Genomic DNA, 20681 nt, shown 5'->3' on the forward strand with positions numbered 1-20681 from the left:
CAAATTAAGCAATATCTAGGAGATTGGTGATGCTAAAAATTATGGCATTTTGGTTTTGTTATTTCTATGCTTGAATTCTTGGGTGTCAAATGGTGTTTCAAGTTTTAATTTTAATTTTTTTATAAGTCTCTAGAGAAGTATGTCCTCCATTTTGGAACATTTTGGAATCTCCCCTTTTTATTTGGTTTAGTTGTGAATCTTTTGATGCAATCTCTCACTTCCTCCCTTTTGACCTAGTCCACACTGTCATAAAATAGATACACCATAACACTAATGTAGAGGCCCTTTTATTATATGAGAACATAGAAACATGCTTGGAAGTTGAAAAACATTTAAGAAAACCCCCATATCACATGCATGTAGAGAATAATACAATTATATATGCTCATGTAAATATTACAAATCAACTCATATAAGTACACGAATTTTCAAGAAAAATAATTATTGTACCTACTCTAAATCAAATATACTAGAAGTTGATAAACATGATATCTCATGTAAATGTAGAAGATGTAAGTGGACCCACTAAAAAATCAATTTGTGTGCCTTAAATGATAACATACATTTACATGTGTGGCTCTCTAGGCAAGCTTGTAACATTGAGTTCATGTAGTCATGGAGGATTGTGTATAATATGGGACCAAAAGAATGTGTGATGTATTAAAATTGTGAAATCTTCTTGTCTATACTCAATTATGAGAGAGAAATATTTCTTGACAAGATGGATCTAAATTCATTCATGTAAGAATATGTGAGCATGGAGAGAAAACCATGTCTCGCAAGTGATTTAGAGAGAGATGTCTATTTTTTAATTATGCATTGAAATATCTTTAAACACAACCTTTTGAATCAGCAAAAACTTCTCATTTTTGAAGGGATGGCCATTATAAAAGCACCTTTTGAGAAAATTCAAGAAGCAAAGCCTTTTAAAGCTGGGGGAAAAAGTGAACCTTAGGAGTTAGGACGTGTATTGGAAGGATCATTTTTATTTTTTATTTTTTTGGTAGCAATGAAAAAGGCTAGGGTTTGTGCCACCTTTTGATATAGGTAGTATTTGTATATTATTCATTGTGGTTGATTGTTTCTTTGCCTTAGAGGGCCTAACAACACAATCTCCATGTATCTTCTTCTAAAGGAGTAAAAGAACGAGCGTTCGTCCTGGCAACGCTCTCTATCGTCCATCTTTCATCAATTCTGGGTACTCTCTACCTTGCTCGCTCTGTTTTCCTTTTCTTTTGTATTGGGCTGCAAAACAATTAGCCTTAGAAATTCTCTTTTGATTCTGTGTGCAATGATGGGCTTGTAGATCACTACAATTGGGAATCTTGTCTTTTCATGTGTTAATTTAGAGCCTAACCCTCAGGACTTTGCCAAAGAATTGGGTAATCTTCTCTTTTCATGTGTTAATTCAGAGACTAAAACTCAGATTTTGCAATCTTAGAGCAACGGATGATTTTTTTTGCCTTTTATAATTTGTCCCCCCCTCCCTTTAATAATTACACGGTTATGTTTCCTAGTTGCCCATTGAGCCTTTCCTTTTCAATTCGTTGAGCAGATCGAATAGTTTGGGACCCAACATAGGGGGCGAGCTAGGTATGTGATGCCTCACAAATTGCTATTAGACCTTTTTGTAGCAAGGTTCTTTGTGCAGGTTTTTCATTTTTCTGTACTAGACAGGTTCTATTCTTCTCTAGGAGATGGTTTTCTATATTTATTGTCTGTTCAGGTTATTAAGGTAAGGCTCTCTCTCTCTCTCTCTCTCTCTCTCTCTCTCTCTATATATATATATATATATATATATGGTTCACACATCAGGCTCCTAGTGCAGAGAGATCCTGGGTTCACATCCCATTTCTTGCACTACGGTTCATCGTGAACTCATTTATTCTTCTGGATGATATATGGACTGCCAGCTTGGTGCAATCAAGAGATCTTAGCATTAGGCCCCATTCCTTGCATTTGGTGTTAGGTATGTGATCATTCATTGGCTTGGCTATGACATCAAAATACTCTCTCTCTCTCTCTCATTTTCTCAATAATTCCCAAGGCATGGCATTGGGAAAAATAAGCTGGGAGTTTTATACCAATTCCTCTTCGTCTCTTGTCCTTTTTCATTTTTCTTAGTGCCTGATTTGGCATCTTAATACCCAACAACTTATGTGTATATACTACAGGCCACCTTTTTTTACAGCTGGGTGCAGGTGCACCACCACTCAACTTTGATGCCAACTGCCGCACAGGGTTTAAATATTGTTTTGTTTGATAAGTCATTATCTAATCGCAATTGTAATATTCGTATATTGTACTTCAGAATTTCAAAACCAAACACTGATGTGGTGTCATTTGGAACGGGCATGTAGCAAAATGGGAAGTGGGGGTTGGGTATTGCAAAATGGAAAAAGGCTTTGCCCATTATGTGCACAATAGTTATGTGGGTGGTAGATTTTGTATGGTTGAAATTTTGTGACCAACTCAAAATGTCCATTTCTTGTATGTTTAAGCTACGTGGATCACACACATGTATATTCTAAAAGGTTCAATCACAAGAATATGATTCCAATCTTTTACCTAGGGTTTATGTGCTAGCTATGGATAGATTTTTAAGAGTTTCAGCCTTATGTTTTCATATGGTTTGTATGCTTTTCTAAGTATGCTTAATGATGGGTGAATCCATGCACCACCTTGCAACTGAGTGCTTACCTATCCCTACAGCAACAAAACAGCCTCTTAAGGAGAGGAGGAATTCTAAAGAAACCCTAGTGTGGCTATTTAGAGCCTACTGAATCCGTACCACTGTCGTCACATCATTTGCTTATCTTCATTTTGGTAAATTGCTATCACTAACTATTTTGACCTGAATATGTATCGAAGTCTCAACAGCAACAATTATCAGTAATGATTCGGAAGAGTAAATTTACTGTGAAACGTCAGTTGCTTCAGAATGTCTGTGGTCATCTAAGCCCTCTCCAGCAAGAAAATGAAGCCCCTAATCAAGAATTTTAGTAGCTTCCCAAGTTTAACTTCCCTCGGAGGACAATTTCTCATTTTCTCTTTAGCAAGCTTGCTAATAAGCAAGTTAAGACCAGCTGCAGGTAAAAGCATATCTCTTCAGACTATCAATCAGACGTACAGACATTTAGTCAATAACAAATTTTACAAATCACCGCTCTCAAAACTGTCAAAACAATTCTTCTTACTATTTGAGTAAATTGATGTTTGCCTCATAGGAACAATAATTCACACAAATCTGGCAAAAATGGGGAGATTTTTCTAGTTTTTTTTAAAATGCTCCAATTGAACATGGAACATCACTATGTAATGTACAACACATTCACTCTCTAAAAAGTGGAAATGTTATAAAGACCAGCTTCACCGAAGTTACAATCCAGGGCATGTTTGAATGGCAGTGGTAGACTCCGTGTGCATATGAGAGTTCAAAAATATTTAGAGCGTTTAGTAGGTGAAACCACTCCTTGAATTCACATTATACTGTAGATTTACTCTTAATCTTTGTTCAAGATATCATAATTATTTCCATCTTTCATTGTTTCACTTTGCGTACATTCTTCAAATGCCTGTGTGTGTGAAGCATTTAGTAACAGTTCAATATTTTTGGCTATTGATGCAATGTCTCTTGATTCCCTCTTCCTTCTTTTCTGCTTGGGAACAAATCCAAAACTGGTTGGAAAATCTGGTTCATCCTCTACCAGCTCTCCATCAGTTGTAGTACCTACAGCAAACTCCTTTCCAGCAGTATAACTCTTGGAATTTCCCTTGCCAAAAGCCATGTTTCTGCTCTTGTTCAAGGGGGCATAATGCTGCTGTCGTTCTTTCACCTGCATCTCTACATGACGCCTTTTGTATATCTCATCATCCGTATCCTGAAAGGAAGGACTCAAGAACTGAGTTGCACATAACAGTTAAAAGAAAATGTAAAAGACATTGATGTTCCATTCAGGTAAAGTAAGTACATGAACATTCAAATGCACATGATTAAAGCTTTATACCTCCTCTGAAGAACCTCCATCCGGTGCAGGAACATCCTCTAGTAGTCTCCAATGGGGAGTTTCAATAAACGCATGCCTTGCAGGTTCAACATAGTTGGCCATCACATTATCAGGCATAATCACATTGTTGATATCAAAGTCACTGTTACGCCTTCGAGCCAAAGAAGTGCCTCCATGAGCTTTAAACCCACTCAACATATACCTGGCTCCCAACCGGCCAGGACTATGCAAATTCTGTGGAGATCCTGAGAGAGAAAGATGGGCCAAACCTCGCGGAGAAGATGAGGCAACATCCCTGAACTGGGATTTTGTTGTGTTCCTGTGAGCTAAGGAACATCTAGTCAGCTGGTTCTTTAACTTTGAAACGTGCATTTGCAATGCCTCAATGTGCCACAGGTACTGCTCCATAGAATCTTCCTCCAACAGAAAGTCATCTCCAAACTCGTCCTCAAAATCGGGATTCAAGTCAACTGCAATCATAAGCAAAAAAAAACAAAAAAAAACTCATCAAAGAGCACAAAAAAAAGCCACATTAACAAATGATGATTACACTGCTCCATGTATGAGAGTAAGTATGATATAGAACCATACTTTCCAGTATTTGCTGGTTTTCATCCTTAATCACCTCCTCGGTTGACAACTCCTCTTGACTTCGCTGCTTTTTTTTTTCTGGAGAAAAAATCCAGTAAAACATAACAATCAGATGAAGAAGTTGCTATAGCAAATCTATAAATACATTGATGCTAGTGCAGGCCTTCGCAGATCCTCAGCTTTACCATATCTTGAGAATACCGGGTGCCTTGACATGTAGGACTTTGAATCAACACTTTCTTCTGCCTTTCTTCGTCGTTGGCGCCGGAGAACACGGTTCTTGTGAGTGTAGCCAACCATAGTACTTGTCCTTGCTACCGAACCATCCTGCTGCTTTAGGTATTGCTCCTTGCGGCTCCTAGCAGTTGCGAGTATTCGATCGTACTTGCTAGACTCAGCTTGCAGCTCCTTCACCCGAAGCTCAAGCCAACGACACCGCCATTCAATACCCTGTCTGTATGTCTTCCATTCACAATTCAATGCTCTTTTTTTCCTGGGCACATCAACATGCAAGCAAAACCTTACAACCCTTGCCTCACTTCAAAGAATAAAGCTTAACTACATTCCAAATTAAGCCCACTACTATGGCTTCAGAGTCATGGGCTACAAAAATTTAGCCAGTCCACAGCAACCATGCATCAACCCTGGTGTCTTGGCATGTCTAGAGACAGTTGAAAGTGAATAAAATTTCGTTCAAAAGCAGTCCACAGCAACCATGCATCAACCCTGGTGTCTTGGCATGTCTAGAGACAGTTGAAAGTGAATAAAATTTCGTTCAAAAGCTTCTGCACCTAACAGACCAAAAGCAATCCCACCATGAAGTTGAGAAAGTACCTTCTTGAAGGTGGAGAACTCTCTTCCGTGAGTACCTTGGCACCATTCCCATCACGAAGCTCCGATTCCACTTCACAGCTCTGGCCTTCCACCTCATTTTGAGTATCACCAAAAGAACTAGAACAGTCTGTTGCTTGATCCTCAATAGTAAACCTCATATCCTCCCCAGGTAAAAGTTCAAGTATTTCAACCATCACATCTTCTTCCAAGTTCTTTTTGTAGGGTGATTGGGTAGTGGGAAAACTGACCCTGTCGGAGAGTGTACTTTGCTCCTCCACACCCATCTCACTTACTGCAGATTTTATCACACTCATTATAGGAGTTTGTTTTTCAACAGAATCAGAAATCAAGTTTTCATTTGAAGAGACATTGGTGGGCTCATCCGGGTGAGTTTTGCCAAGAATTTCAGCAAAAGCATCTGACTGAGTTCCTTCACAAGCTTGCTCCACTTTCACTTTTGCCAATGAAAAATCATCTCCTTGGGCATTCATGCCATCTTGTACCTTCTTGCAAATGCCCAAAATTGTTTTATGCTTTGATGATTGCTGTTCCAAATACCTCTTGCCTTGGCGCAGCATTGAATTTGCAGCATTCCAAATTTTTGAGCGCTTTTGATTATACTTCATTGCATTGTAGCAAATGCACTCAAAATCTTCCTGAAAAAGTATGCATGTCACACAAGTTGGGACTCAAGAACCTAGACATTTCCATCAATTTAGCTCCAGCTGAACCGTTCAAACTAACTCACCACAAAGGAAGCCCATGATGTATACTGTTCAGCGTATACCTTCTCCCGCATTTTCAAAAAGCACATGGGGTTGTTAATGACCTTGGAATAATCTGGAGCAAGGGAGTCATCTACAGGGTTCATAAAAATGCCCTGTTGGTCAAGCCTGTTCAGTCCAGACATGCTCACACTATTAGGATTAGTTGTACTGATTTTCCTTTTATGTTGAAAAGCCTACTAGAATAAAAGCATTACAGCAAATGCACCTAATAGACTTTAGTACTGAAAAAATACATATTTGGAGGAGCTAAGCGTGAAATCTCACCGAGTGTAAAAGCTCAAATTTCCTATCAAGGTCCATGTCAGTTTGTCTACACACAATGCCCATATGGAATGTATCCCAACACCCCCATTAAGAGTGTACCAAGGATAATACTAAAAAACTTAAACTATCTCTAACAGTGTTCTGTGAAAATCGCATACCTATGAGGATGTAGGATTAGAAAAGGAGACATAATGCAAAACAAAAGGGACATCGGAGGGCATGATGATTAACGCCAAGCAAAAGAGATTAAAGATAATACATGCAATGATGACACAGAAGTAGAGCGAATGATTAGCGAGAGGTTCCTTACCCAACGTACTTCTACTATTGTACATGATTGAATGAATTGAGTACTTACAATGATTGGAAAAGATCCAAATCAAATCTGAACCCTGACCAATGTGCATGAGATTGATGCTATGCATAATTGTTGCCCTCCTCTGTGCGTTTAATGGAAAACACTGAATGACCCGTGTGTTGGGTTAGGCTTAACCCTAATGTGCAGGAAATTGGGGCACAAAATAGGGAGGAGAGAGAGAGAGAGAGAGAGAGAGAGAGAGAGAGATGCTAAATGTACTAGAAGGATAAGGTTGTGTGGTTGTGAGGTTGTGTTCACAACCACGAGTACAAGATAATAATGAAATGTTGTTCATATGGTGTCCTTTAACACTACAAGGTGGTCAGGGCGGGAAAAACCTTCAATTTAGAAGGTAAAAAGTGCCCCTTATAAGCCCATGTTCACATTTAGCACAACCACTATGAGTTTTCCTACAAATCCCCTTGTAGTGATAGTGTGAATATGTACAGGGTAGCAAATCACTCTCCAAATGGGAATAAGCTCAAAGCTATGTGGAAAGTTTCAAACTTCTGCCTTAGTAAACACATCTGCAATGTTCTCGTGTGTAGGAGGATAGCAATCCAAATTGATCTCCCTTGCGTGTAGCCTCTCTCTGACATAGTGATAATGTATCTCTATGTGCTTAGTGTGAGCGTGGAAGACTAGATTCCATGCTACAACCATAGCACTCTGACTATCACACGTCATACATACTCAACCTAAGCCCGGGTTCTACTGGAGTAGAAATTGACTTACAATCCTGAAATTTGAGCCTTTAATCAATGCCCTTTTGCTGAAAATATCCCTTCTCCACAAGTTTTGCTTTGTACCTATCAATAGTACCATCAAACGTTCTTTTGACCTTGTAAACCCACTTCTCACCAACAGCTTTCTTGCCATAGGGCAAGTCAACCAAATCCCATGTGACATTCTTATGTATGGCATCCATCTCATCACGCATGGCTCTCATCCAATGTTCACTTTCCCAGGCTTCCCCAAAGGAAGACTACTCATCCAAGCGGCATCAGCATGATGTGGTTCTCCTCAACTTCTAGAACCAACCTGTGTCTTGTTATTGAGGGGAGCAGATAGATTGCTCTCTTGCGCCACCTGGGGACAGATCTAGTCTCCAATAAGGCTGTCCTCTCTTCCTTCACAATGTCCTCCACATCATCATGTGCAATGTGTTTATCAGCTGATTTTGAGCATCCACATGCCGTTCATTTGGCTGCAAATCATGCTCTACTGCTGTCTAATTTGTTCTATTGTCAAGAGCCGGTGGAAATAGTCCATCAAACATGTCATGTGAGCCTGCATGCAACTGTTTGAATTCGGCCATGGGCTGAACTACAACTTCATCAAATACATCATCTCTACTCAAGATTTTCCTTTCACTCAGAGGACAGTAGAGACGGTACCCTTTGCTCTCATTGTTGTAACCCACAAATATGCACTTAGTGTCCTAATCATTAAGCTTGCATCTCATCTACTGAGGCATATGTGCGTATGCAAGACAGCCGAACACCCTAGAGTAGGTAGTCCACTTTGGATTTCCTAACATACCAAGCCTCATAAGGCGTAATAGTCTTCAAACACATGAGCAGCACACATAATTGCCTCCACCAAATCCAAGTCCAAGTCTAGATCCAAATCCAAGTCCAAGTCCAAGTCCAATTCCAAGTCCAAGTCCAAGTCCAAATCCTGTTGGGAAAAGCATAATGAGTGATAATAAAAGCTTAATGAGTTCATGGAGTGATGGAAGAGCTATGGTGGTTCAAGATAAGCCATGGTGGTCACATGAACAAAAGTGTAATTAACTAGTACTTAATCCAAGATTAAGAGAGCATAATGACAGCACAATAAGGAGCATTACATAGCATATAAAATTCGTGTTTTTCTCATTAGGAGGGCCACCATTTTATAGCCAAAGAGTACATGTTTGAATGACATCATTGCTTACATCTTATCAAGAGCATCCAAGGCCATCTCCCCCCACATGGCTCCCTAGAATATAGCCTCCATGGAATCTTCTGAAACTCGCCTACTTCAAGTGGGGTTTGACCCTTTCATTCACCTGGATTCTCTTCACATTACATGGTCCTTTTACATTTTATTGAGTGCTTTAACCTTAGACCATGACATTGATCATAAATTCCAATACCCTCCCTTGATCATGGCATGGTATATTGCCCTCCCTTGATCCAAACATTACATGAAAGAAAAAGCTTAACTCATAAGGAGTATAGCTCTACAGTACATAAAAGAAATTAGCATCGCTCATAGGGAGCATAGCTTCTACATTGCGAAAAGAAAATGACATGACATGAAAAACATTCCTCTCCCATACCCCATCATCATCATAGCATCATCATCATCATATCCATGGGCATCATCATCATCTGTCATCATTTGTTGGTCATGGAGACCCAACTCCCCATCAATCCCCCCTTGAGGGCTACATGGACTACTGAGAGATATTGTGAGCATCATCGGTGGTTAGAGGTGTCCATACATAAACATTTGGGTAAGAGAGGGCATAAACATTGTTGGCTTTAGAAAGCCCATTCTGCATCTACCTCTGCATCAAAGGAGGTAGTAACATTGTTGCATGCTTGGATTGCTTCTTAGGAATCATTCGAAATGCTTGCCATATTTGCCTGGTTGGTGTAGCATTTGTTGGCGAGGTGACCTGGCTTTCCACATTTGGTGCATATTCGCTTTGGCTTGTCTTTGTGGTAGCAATTCTTGGCAAGGTGTCCTGTCCTTCCACAATGTGTACATTGGAGTGATTTGCCGTTTTGCTTTTGAACAAGGTATGCCTGGTTTGAGACAAGATCAATGACTCTACCTTTCAGCTTCTTCTCTTCTTCCAAGAGAACACTCTCTATTCCCTCCAAAGTGGGATCCTGCATATACTTTAAGGTCGGCATGAGTGTATCATACTCGGATGGCATTGACTTTAGGAGGATGGCTATGGCATCACTCTCCTTGACTGGTTCATTGATGGCTTCGAGCTGGGCCATCAAGCTCTTCATGGTGTTGATGTGAGATGCAAGTGTCTCATCAATCTTGTACTCTAGACTGTAAAAGTCTACTTTGAGACTGATTTTGCTGTGGAGGCCTTGAGCACCAAAAGATTTATCCAGTGAATTCCACGCAATTTGTGAAGATGTTCCATTACCAATGTAATGTATATAACTATCTTCAACTCCAAGGGCAATGAGAGCTAATGCTTTCTCATCCTTGGTTTGCCAAGAGATTTCTCCTTCTCGTGTGGCAGGTTTAGGTATAGTGCCATTGACTATGCCCCAAACTCCTTCTTTCATTAGTAAAAATCTCATTTTGACTTGCCAAGTGTGGAAGTCATGACCGTTGAATTTCTTGATGAAAGAGGATGATATATAAGTTGACTCCATGATTGGAACTGAACAATGCAATAGATTAAAAGGCTAGAGTCCCCCTTCACCATATAGATGCATGAAATTACTCAAGAATTCCCCAAACCCATAAGCCTTTGCATAGTGATAATAACGGGGCCTAGACTTGATCCTAGGTTTTCTAGTTTTGCTTTTGGGTTTCAATGATTTTTTGATATAATCTTCATTAGATGATTCAGCATCCGAATGCATGACTACAAAGAGATATTCAACTCAATATGCATATTAGAATGTCATCTCAATAGATAATTATATGATGATTAGTGGAGATGATTAATTAAAGAGGAAAAAACTGCCCCCAAAAATAGAGTGAGCTTTGAGCAATTGAATGAGGCTCTTCCCAAATGAGAAACATAAAATGCTTTAAACCAAGTGAAAACCAAAGTATTGGCTCTAAGATCAGCACTCAAACATGCCAAGATGTTGCTTCAATCTCTGTAAATCTGCTCTGCAACACAACATATACTGTCACTGAGAAATTAGTTCAAACAGCAGCTACAGTGGACCATTGCTCATGAAAATCAACAAGAAGGAGCTTCATAGCATCAATGTTATGCTCATAAGAGGAATTTGCAAACCATGCTTTGTAGAGCTCCAATTTTATGAATTTCGCAGCGCAGAGGCGGGCTGCTGCTGCAGAGCGAAATGCGCCGCGTGTACTTCGTGGGAGCTCAAATGGAGCTAGGTGTAGAAAGCGCCGGATGTTAGCTCTCTTTTGAATCAAAAAGCTTGAGATTTGGTGGAGTATAGAGCTCACATGAAGCAAAAGACCAACAGGGGGTGCAATGAAGCTTTAATGGAAAGCTTGAAAAAATGAAAAACTAATCAATGTGGTTAATTACTATGCCTAGGGATAATCATGGCTCTGATACCATGTTGGGAAAAGCATAATGAGTGATAATAAAAGCTTAATGAGTTCATGGAGTGATGGAAGAGCTATGGTGGTTCAAGATAAGCCATGGTGGTCACATGAACAAAAGTGTAATTAACTAGTACTTAATCCAAGATTAAGAGAGCATAATGACAGCACAATAAGGAGCATTACATAGCATATAAAATTCGTGTTTTTCTCATTAGGAGGGCCACCATTTTATAGCCAAAGAGTACATGTTTGAATGACATCATTGCTTACATCTTATCAAGAGCATCCAAGGCCATCTCCCCCCACATGGCTCCCTAGAATATAGCCTCCATGGAATCTTCTGAAACTCGCCTACTTCAAGTGGGGTTTGACCCTTTCATTCACCTGGATTCTCTTCACATTACATGGTCCTTTTACATTTTATTGAGTGCTTTAACCTTAGACCATGACATTGATCATAAATTCCAACATATTCCAATACAAATCCAATGAATCCAAAAGTCCAAATCCAATGATCAAGTCCAAGTTCTAGTTCCAATCCAATGATCAAGTCTAAGTCTAGATCCAAGCCAATGATCAAGTCCAAATCCAAGTTCAAGTCCAAGTTCCAAGTTCAAGTCCAAGAATCACTCACTCATCCCATGAATAATCTCCAGAACTCCTACAGCCTTGTGGATGAAGAAAACCATGGAAAAGCTCTTTCTGGCAAGAAAACTGATATCAAACCTCTTTTAATGGTTTTCGGGCGATAAAACCTGGAAAAAGCAGTTTTTAGGATTTTTGGAGCAATTTTAGGGTTTCTGAAATTTTCAGTCCGTACAGCCCCACACATGTCCATACACTTCCATACATGTCAGTACAGTTCCATACGACTGTATGGATCCGTAGAGTCATACAGACAGATGATAACGTGGCACTACAATTGATGGAGGTACTCTAAATCAGCGGGGGCAACGATGAAAAACTCCATGATTTGGTTCATGATAATCAAGTAGATGATGATGGAGAAGATGATCTCCACGTCTCAACGAAGATGGCATCGCGATGAAGAGGTTCTTCTTCAACTTGATGCTCAAGAGAGGCTCATGCTTCTTTTATACTTGGGGAAGCCTTGCTTTTTGCCAAAAAGATGCTTTTGCTTTGCTTTTACCTTTTACTTTGCTTTTGGTCTTTTTAATAGTAAAATATTACTCAGCTTTAGTCAAAAGTTCTCGTTTTGCTTTTCTAGCTTCAGGGCCTTGCTTTTTGGCCCTGGAGCTGCTTTTTGAAAAAGCGGCTTTTACCTTTTCGGTCCGACTGAGTCTCCTCTTTCCAATGGTACCCTTGGCTAGCGGTCAACCATGTGACTTTTTGCTTTTTCCTTCTTTTTGACCAAGAATGGTGCTTTTTCTTAATCAAACCTTATGGACCCTGTCCCCATGTCTTCTTCTATGTTATATGTACATTATGTGTGCTATGTTATATACACATTATGTGTGTATATACTAGGAGGCTAACCCACATTAGGCTTGTGAGCATGGAAGCATGGAAACAAGCTCTAGTGGATCATGGGTTAGGACTAACCTTAAGGGTTAAGGTTAGGGTCAGGCATCCAAGGGTCACACATGGGAAATGGAGAGTCAAGAGTCACTTGAGGACCCTCCTATATAATAGGGGTATGGGGCACACTCAAGGGGGCTTGGAGGTTTGGGCTCCATGAGACCAAGGCTATGTTATGCTCTCTTGTGTAGAGGTTCATATCTACTCTTCTACCATTTCACACTTTAGCTACATGCTATTGGATTGGAGTTTTACCTCTTGATGGTATGGGGGCTTAGAGGTTTGGGCTCCATGAGGCCAAGGCTATGTTATGCTCTCTTGTGTAGAGGTTCATATCTACTCTTCTACCATTTCACACTTTAGCTATATGCTATTGGATTGGAGTTATACCTCTTGATGGTATGGGACATCAAGGTAGAGGTATGATGTATTTCATTATTATTCATGTGTGCATCCCTTGGGCTCGGGGGTGGTTGGGTGGTTGAGTTTATGCATGTTTATGCATAACAATTTTCTAGAGAGATCTTAGGGTTTTAACAGTGGTATCAGAGCAGATATGAACCTCTACACAAGAGAGCATAACATAGCCTTGGCCTCATGGAGCCCAAACCTCCAAGCCCCCTTGAGTGTGCCCCATACCCCTATTATATAGGAGGACCCTCAAGTGACTCTTGACTCTCCATTTCCCATGTGTGACCCTTGGATGCCTAACCCTAACCTTAACCCTTAAGGTTAGTCCTAACCCATGCTCCACTAGAGCTTGTTCCCATGCTCCCATGCTCACAAGCCTAATGTGGGTTAGCCTCCTAGTATATGCACACATAATGTGTACATAACATAGCACACATAATGTACATATAACATACTTCCCCTCTCTCAAAATCAAAAGCTTAAAAGCTTAATAAGCTTTTTTTTAATTTTTTTTAATTTTTTTAAAAAAATAAGTGTTTTTATTTTTAAAAAAACAGGTTTTTGATAATATTTCAGAAAAAAGCTTGAAAAAAGCCTGAAAAATACTGAAAAATATGGGATTTGAGGAAAAAAATCTTTGAAAGTTTTCTGAAAATTTCTTCTTGGAATTTTTTGGCTTTTCATCTTCCGGAAAACCTTTGGCTTTCCATTTTCCCGAAACCTTTTGGCTTTCCGAATTCCGGAAAAACTTTTGACCTTTCGTATTTCGGAAACCTTTGACCTTTCACATTCAGATTTTTTTTATCTTTTCATTTTCCCAAAACTTTTGGCTTTCCGTATTCCGGGAAAACCGTTGGAATTCCGAAATTTTTTGACCGTTCGTATTCTAAATGCGTTCGGGGTAATTTAAAAATTTTTAAAAAATCTTGAAAATTAGTGAAAAATTAGATAAAGGTTATTTTAAATTTCGAAAAAATGTGGGATTAGTGTTTGGCATGTGGTGTGTCCATTCGAGCACCCGTGACCATTCAAATTTCTTTAAAAATATATTTTTTGACAGAAAATTAAAAAATCCATTAAAATTAAAAATTTTCATTGGATTTGAGAATTGTCGGACAGAATTGAAAATTTCGTGAACGATGGGATTCTCAAGAAAAATTAGGAATATTCTAGATATTATTTTTAGAAATCCTAAAAAATAATATTTTAAAATATCAATGGTATTTTGATAAATTAAATTGCTAAAAATTTTTTGAAAAAATATAGATTTGGAATGCCATAAGATAGGTTTGGTGGAATTCAAAATTATCATATTTTGAGGCCCTATAAAATTAGAAAAAATTACGAAAAAAATCATGATAATTCTTTTTCTCGAGAATTTAATATTTTCGAGGGTTATTTAATGTTGAAGTACATTTTCTTGTACTGACATTAGATAGATGCGGGTTATTCGCATATTATTAATACGATTATATCTCGTATTAATGGATATTTATGTTTGGATTAATTCTAAACGATATATTCATGATTTTTTATCATTTTTTAGCCATTCTTTTTGGACATGTTCCTTAATTTCTTTTGATGGCTATAATTTACGTTCAAAGTGTGTTTCACCTTTGGCACTTTTCCATAATAATTTATTTTACACTTATTTAAGTGTGGTTTGTGCTTTTTTTCTTAAGCCTCTATCATGGTTCAATTGATCGGTTTGTTTTGGTGGATTTTTATTGGATATTTTTCAAGTTTTACATGGACTCATCAGGTTCTGCCTAGATCACTTGTGTCTAGGGTTTTCTTATTGAGTGCTATACACATGTGTTTCACTTTCTTACTTTGGAGTTTTATTTGAACAACACAACGTTCATATACTCCGGATTGATGAGTTGGCCACCAATTTTAATACTTCTTTTGGCATGACTTATGTCCATTAGATGGTATGCATTGACTTTTATGATCAACTATGATTTTTATGGATTCGAGGAGCTTCTATGCTTTTATCCATGGTTTTATAAGGACCTTTTGATCTTTTGGATAATTTCATGTGCCTTGAAGGTAGCATTTGCCTTCGTTTTTTTACACGTAATTTTGGAGTATATTTCTTGTACTCTTGTACATATTCCAACTCGGATACCTAGTTGCTTATATATCTAGATGAGTTATTTTTCTACCCTAACTTTATTGTGTTTTGGGTAGTTATCATTAGAAAGGCGCCAATAATTCAATTTCTTTTCTAATGATGTACTCAGAAGGAGTTATTCCTTGATGTAGTCTCAAGTATATAGAGACAGGTTTAGTATGTGAAAGTCTGGATAAGGCCATCTTATTCCTTTTATACAGGATTTTATTCATATTTTCTAGACGGCATACTAGAGAGTTTCAAATTGTTAAGGTATGTATGGGTGGTATCATGGTGGTATGGGACGCTAGTGATCCCTCACATATATTATCTTATGGGATAATTTGGGCTCAAGATTGTTGCTTTGCTTAATTCACTCAGCATGTTGACCTCAACATTCAAAGACAATCTTATTTCTAAATTCACTAGAAGTTATAGTGTGGACATTCTCTAGATAAATTTCTTTTATCTATAGCCTGCATGTTTTGATGAGAGTAATCTCGTCGGTATTTTCACTTGTTTAAATCTCTTTCTTTAGAGTTCAAACAAGTTTATCTTGTTGTGTTCGGATAAGGAAATTTGGATTCTTCCTTTGTTTTGGCATTTCTTTCTCTAGTTCCGTACTTTAGGTGATTTACACAATCAGCCTGATAGGTTTACGGATGGACATATGTAACTCATCAAGACGTTGATGATTCTCTATGTTGATATGGGTAACTCGAGACGTCGATTATTCCATATGCAGATGTGGATATGTCAGGGCGCCGATGAATCCCTGGTTTCTGCTGTTATAATGCCATGTTTTCTTACTTTATTCCGAATGGTTTACAACGAGGAAGTTACTTTAAATGTGAATTGCTCTGATCATCCGCAGTCTGATGGGCAAACAGAGCGTATGAATCAGATTAAAGTGTATATGCTTCGTGCATATGTCTCTAGAAAATCATCATATTGGGAAATATTTCAATGATGGAATTTGCCTATAAACAGTTTTAAATTTACGGCTATTGGTTTTTAGTCCGTGCATACTTATGTATGGGTATCAACCCAGGGCACCTATTGATGTCGGTCTTAAGAACATCGAGCTTAATGCATCGAGGGATTTCTTGCGAGATATGCAAGAAATGCTGACCGAAGCTCGAGATTCTATCAGGAGTGCTCATGATAGAGCACGGTTTTATGCTGATAGGAGACGCTCATCTCGGTCTTTTGAACCAGGAGCGTTGGTTTATTTTAATGTTCTTAAAGATTCTCACACTTTGTCAATGGGAAAATGCTCGAATTTATCTCCTAGATATTGTGGTCCATTTCGAGTTATACATCGGATTGGCACGGTTGCGTATGAACTAAAACTATCTCCAATTGTTAGAGTTCATCCAGTCTGCCATGAGTTTTTGGCCTATCCTTTTGTAGCAATTTTGTACTCTAATGGCATGATGACATTATGTTCATGGTTCTACTATTTTGTAACTTCTTGTCTACAATTTTTAAGTTTAGAAAGTATTTTTTTTTTTAAACGTACTAATATCGTACCGTACCTCAAAAAATTTTAAGGTACCAATTAGTACCGTATTTTATCGTACCGTACCGTATCATACCTTTCGTACTAACTAACCATGCACATGTCATAAATCCAAGCATTGTCCACACATCAAAAACAGCACACAAAGTCACAGAAATTCAAACATACATCAGCATGCAGTGCACAAGTAATGATCCTCCTGTTCATGGATTGTCTTGTCTGGTTTCATAGGAAACCATGCTGAGCTATCTCGCTCCCGAGGGACACCGCTCGGACTATTGCTCAAGGCCATCTGGTCACTAGGACCGCCCGAGAATTCATCAATAGTCATCTGGGCCATCTAGTCACATTGACCGCTCGACTATGAAATCCAATACAGTCATCTGGACCATTTGGTCACAATGACCACCCAACTGCGAAATCCAATACAATCATCTGGGCCATTTGGTCTCAATGACCGCTCGACTGCGAAATCCAATACAATCATTTAGGCCATCTGGTCGCAATGACCGCCCGACTACGAAATCCAATACAGTCATCTATGCCATCTGATCGCAATGACCGCCTGACTATGAAGTCCAATACAAGTCATCTGGGCCATCTGGTCCCAATGACCGCCCGACTGCGAAGTCCAAAATATCTGGCATCGTTGCCGTCAATGGGTCATCTGGCATCGTTGCTATCAAATCTTGCTCCTTGGGCTATCGAGCATCGTTGCCACCCAAACTAGAGTATGTCCAAGTAACCATTATATAAGCAGAATAATGGTCAATTCCAGTCCAATATATATATACAATGAAGAGAGCTAGAGGCACAATCCCTCCCTCTTAAATTTGTCTTGAGCACAAGATGTTCAAGCATGTACTTCAAATACATCGGGACCAACTGCTTCCTCATAAGCTTGAAGAATATCTGGGTGGTCCTTGGAGTACTCTTTTGGCATCCATTTCACATCCATAGGCGAATAATTCTTAAACTTTAAGAGGAATTTCCTGACCACTTTCTTTCCTCTTTTTCTCACGGAATGGAATACAATATGTTCCAGCTGCAAGATTTCTTCTTATTCTTCCACTTGTGTGGCAGATCCTCCAAAACAGGTTCCTCTGGGGGGGGTAGTCCTGTATATGGACTCAATAAGCTAACATGGAAGGCATTATGTATCCTCCAATGATCTGGAAGGTCCAATTGATAGCATAGATCGTTGATCTTCTCAGTAACCTGAAAAGGTCCATAATATCTAGGAGCAAGCTTGGGTTCCTTGTGCTCCTTAGCTTTAGACTTTCTAAGTCTAGCTTTTTCAAATCACAATAAGACCCAATCCCCTTCTTCAAAGGTGACCTTCCTTCTGTGTTTATTTGCAGCTTTCTTTTGCTTGGCTTGAGATGTCTCAATAGCCCTTCGAACATGTGCAAAGGCTGCATCCAAATCAAGAACAAACTCGTCCGCATGGAAGATCTCTTCCTAGGTCTTTAGAATAGACAACAGCAATGATTTGCCATAAATAATCTCAAAAGGAGCTTTACCTGTCAAAAAGTGAAGAGTGTTGTTGTAAGCAAACTCAACCAAAGAGGTGGTTCCCCTTCCCTTCGGTCTTTCTTATGGACCCCTTTCACTGCAGAGAAGCTAGCGGAGATAGTGAAGGCATTACCCAGGGACATGCCCGGGGGCAGATGGGCTTCCTGTTTCCTTCTTTCTTCGCCATTGGGACCTCATGGAAGGTGGCCTTCACACTGCCTTCAATGAGATTATGCTCACATGTGCCACGCCAAAGAGGCTCACAGAGGGCTTCATACATTTGATTCCCAAGGACGGTGGTGATAAATTGGAGATCTGACAGAGGCGACCCATCACCCTTCTAGGGACGGCCTACAAGATTTTGGCCAAGGCCATCAGCATGCGACTTCAGCCTTCCCTCTCAAACTTGATCCATGACGCTTAGACTGGTTTTGTTCAGGATCGGAGTATTCTAGGCGACAGCTTCGGCCAGGATGCGACAGCAAGACCTCATTGTGCTACTCCTAGACTTTGAGAAAGCTTATGACACGGTGGATTGGAGCTTTCTTGAGGGCACTATGAGCCGGATGGGATTCCCCATGGAGTAGATTCATGGTGTCTCGGGACTTTGTTCAGCATCTCATAGCCAAGTTCTCGTTCAAGGAGCCCGAGGTGACAAGTTCCCTCTTTCCCGCTCGGTTCAACAGGGTTGTCCTCTGGCACCGTACCTCTTTCTATTTGTCGCCGAGACCATGAGTAGTTTTCTCTCCACCCAAGAGACCGGACTTCAGGCATTGCGCCTTCCCCTCCGCACGCAAGAGGAGCTACAGGACTCAAAGTTTGCAGATGACACAGCAGCCTACCTTGCTAGAGATGTTGGGAATCTCCAGAGATTCACGGAGGCGATAGAGATTTTCTGCCATGCATCAGGAGCACAGATCAACTGGCACAAGTCGTGTGGTTTTTGGGTAGGCTCAGCACCCACCCCAACTTGGCGACCAGTTGAGGCTTTTTAGTGGATCTTGAGGGACACTCCAGTCCGATACCTCAGTTGCCAGGTTGGCATTGATATCTCTCTTGAGCAACAGCTCGCTCCGCTTCTTCTGAGTATTTGGAAGAAGCTTCTATACTAAAGCTCGGTGAGGCTATCCCTGGCAAGCAGAGTGGTGGTGACAAACTAGTTACCGCTCGCCACCATGTGGTATATTACCTCGTGCTGGGCCTTTTCTAGGGCTTGTATTGGCCAGGTACAGCATTTGATCCGAAACTTCTTGTGGGCCGGAAGTGATAGGGCCAAGGTGGCATGGAGAGTGATCATTCAGCCACGTAGCAGAGGGGGGCTCGGCCTCATTGATCCAGCTATACAGAGTCGTGCCCTACTGGGCAAGTTGATTATCAAAGGACTCCTACCTTGTGGTGAGCCTTGGAAGGATTTCCTCTTGACCCGGATTTCAGCCCGCACTTCGAGCCTTGGAGACCCGTGGCCGTAGAGTACCAGAAGGATCTTCACAGAGATGCGAGCCCGTGGTTTGAGTCCTGCCTTTGAGGACAGATTCACAGCCAGTATACTTCATGCTTGGGAGCATCTCATGCCAGCCTTCAGACAGATTGTTCCAGTGGCCTCAGAGGAGCAGCTTTGGCAGCCTTTGATCTGGAGCCCCTGATCCGTTTACCCAGTGGCCACATGCTAGGGGCCCGACTGCACATATCTTGGGGTGCCTTGAGCATGGGACCAACCACGTCTCTTGGAGAGCGGGTTGCACACAGGCAGTTACCTCAAGAGGAGCAAGAGAGAGGCCTGACAAGGATCCGAGGTAGAGAGAGGCTCACCGTCGACATTGACTCAGCTATTCCTCCGGAGTGGCCGACTCCTACTCCAAACCCGACCCCCCCCCCCCCCCCGACCCCCGAGTGTGGCTAGGCGTGTTCACCAGACACGATATCCTTGTGGCGGTCCATGGAGCAAATGAGGACAGTAGTCTACTCACTTTTTCTATTGGATTACATGGCAAATTAGAGAGATCAAAGCACCCCTTGGAGGATTTTATAGGCTGCACCTTGCAGAGGGTGAGGGTGATTGGTTTTCGGGTCCAGCACCGGCCAAGGTGGCATTTTAGCAGTTATGGATTTGGGAGTGCCGACCTCTCACACGGTTGCAATGGGACCCTAGAGAGTGGACTTGGGCATGATCCCATAGATCGGGTGGAGACTCTGGATGCCCCTTTCTTTGCATATACAGCACGGCTCGGCCGCAAGATCGAGATTTTGGCAGTTATGGATTTGGGAGTGCCGACCTCTCACGCGGTTGCAGAGTGGGACCCTGGAGAGTGGACTTGGCATGATCCCACAAATCGGGTGGAGACTTTGGATGCCCCTTTCTTTGCATATTAAGCATGGCTCGGCCATAGGATTCAAATGCCAGAGATAGATGGCACACCGACAGCACCAGCACACTGGCAATCTCAGGGCCTATCACAGT

General features: G+C 40.6%; 1 protein-coding gene and 1 long non-coding RNA gene across 3 annotated transcripts in view; one reads left to right on the forward strand and one right to left on the reverse strand.

Annotated features, from left to right (window-relative positions):
• The first annotated feature begins 936 nt into the window (after positions 1–936).
• LOC147624424 (uncharacterized) lies at positions 937–3550 on the forward strand. Its single transcript, XR_015269097.1, has 2 exons — positions 937–1198; positions 1652–3550. It is a non-coding gene; the product is annotated as an uncharacterized LOC147624424 (long non-coding RNA).
• LOC147624425 (uncharacterized) overlaps positions 3259–20681 on the reverse strand; it is a 91788-nt gene continuing 74365 nt past the window's right edge. Inside the window, exons 3-9 of one of the 2 annotated variants that reach the window (XM_086819420.1) lie at positions 6181–6325; positions 5433–6088; positions 4784–5091; positions 4599–4676; positions 4277–4477; positions 4008–4083; positions 3259–3881 (exon numbers count right to left, since the gene is read on the reverse strand). In XM_086819420.1, the coding sequence (XP_086675546.1) occupies positions 4046–4083; positions 4277–4477; positions 4599–4676; positions 4784–5091; positions 5433–6088; positions 6181–6325 (1426 nt within the window). In that variant the 3' untranslated portion in view covers positions 3259–3881; positions 4008–4045. Of the gene's footprint in view, positions 3882–4007; positions 4478–4598; positions 4677–4783; positions 5092–5432; positions 6089–6180; positions 6326–20681 lie in introns of both variants that reach the window. The other variant, XM_086819418.1, reaches the window with a different exon arrangement.

Source organism: Cibotium barometz, chromosome 25 (genome assembly GCF_041138505.1).
Source record: "Cibotium barometz isolate CiBa-2024 chromosome 25, ASM4113850v1, whole genome shotgun sequence".
NCBI classification, from domain to species: domain Eukaryota; kingdom Viridiplantae; phylum Streptophyta; class Polypodiopsida; order Cyatheales; family Cibotiaceae; genus Cibotium; species Cibotium barometz.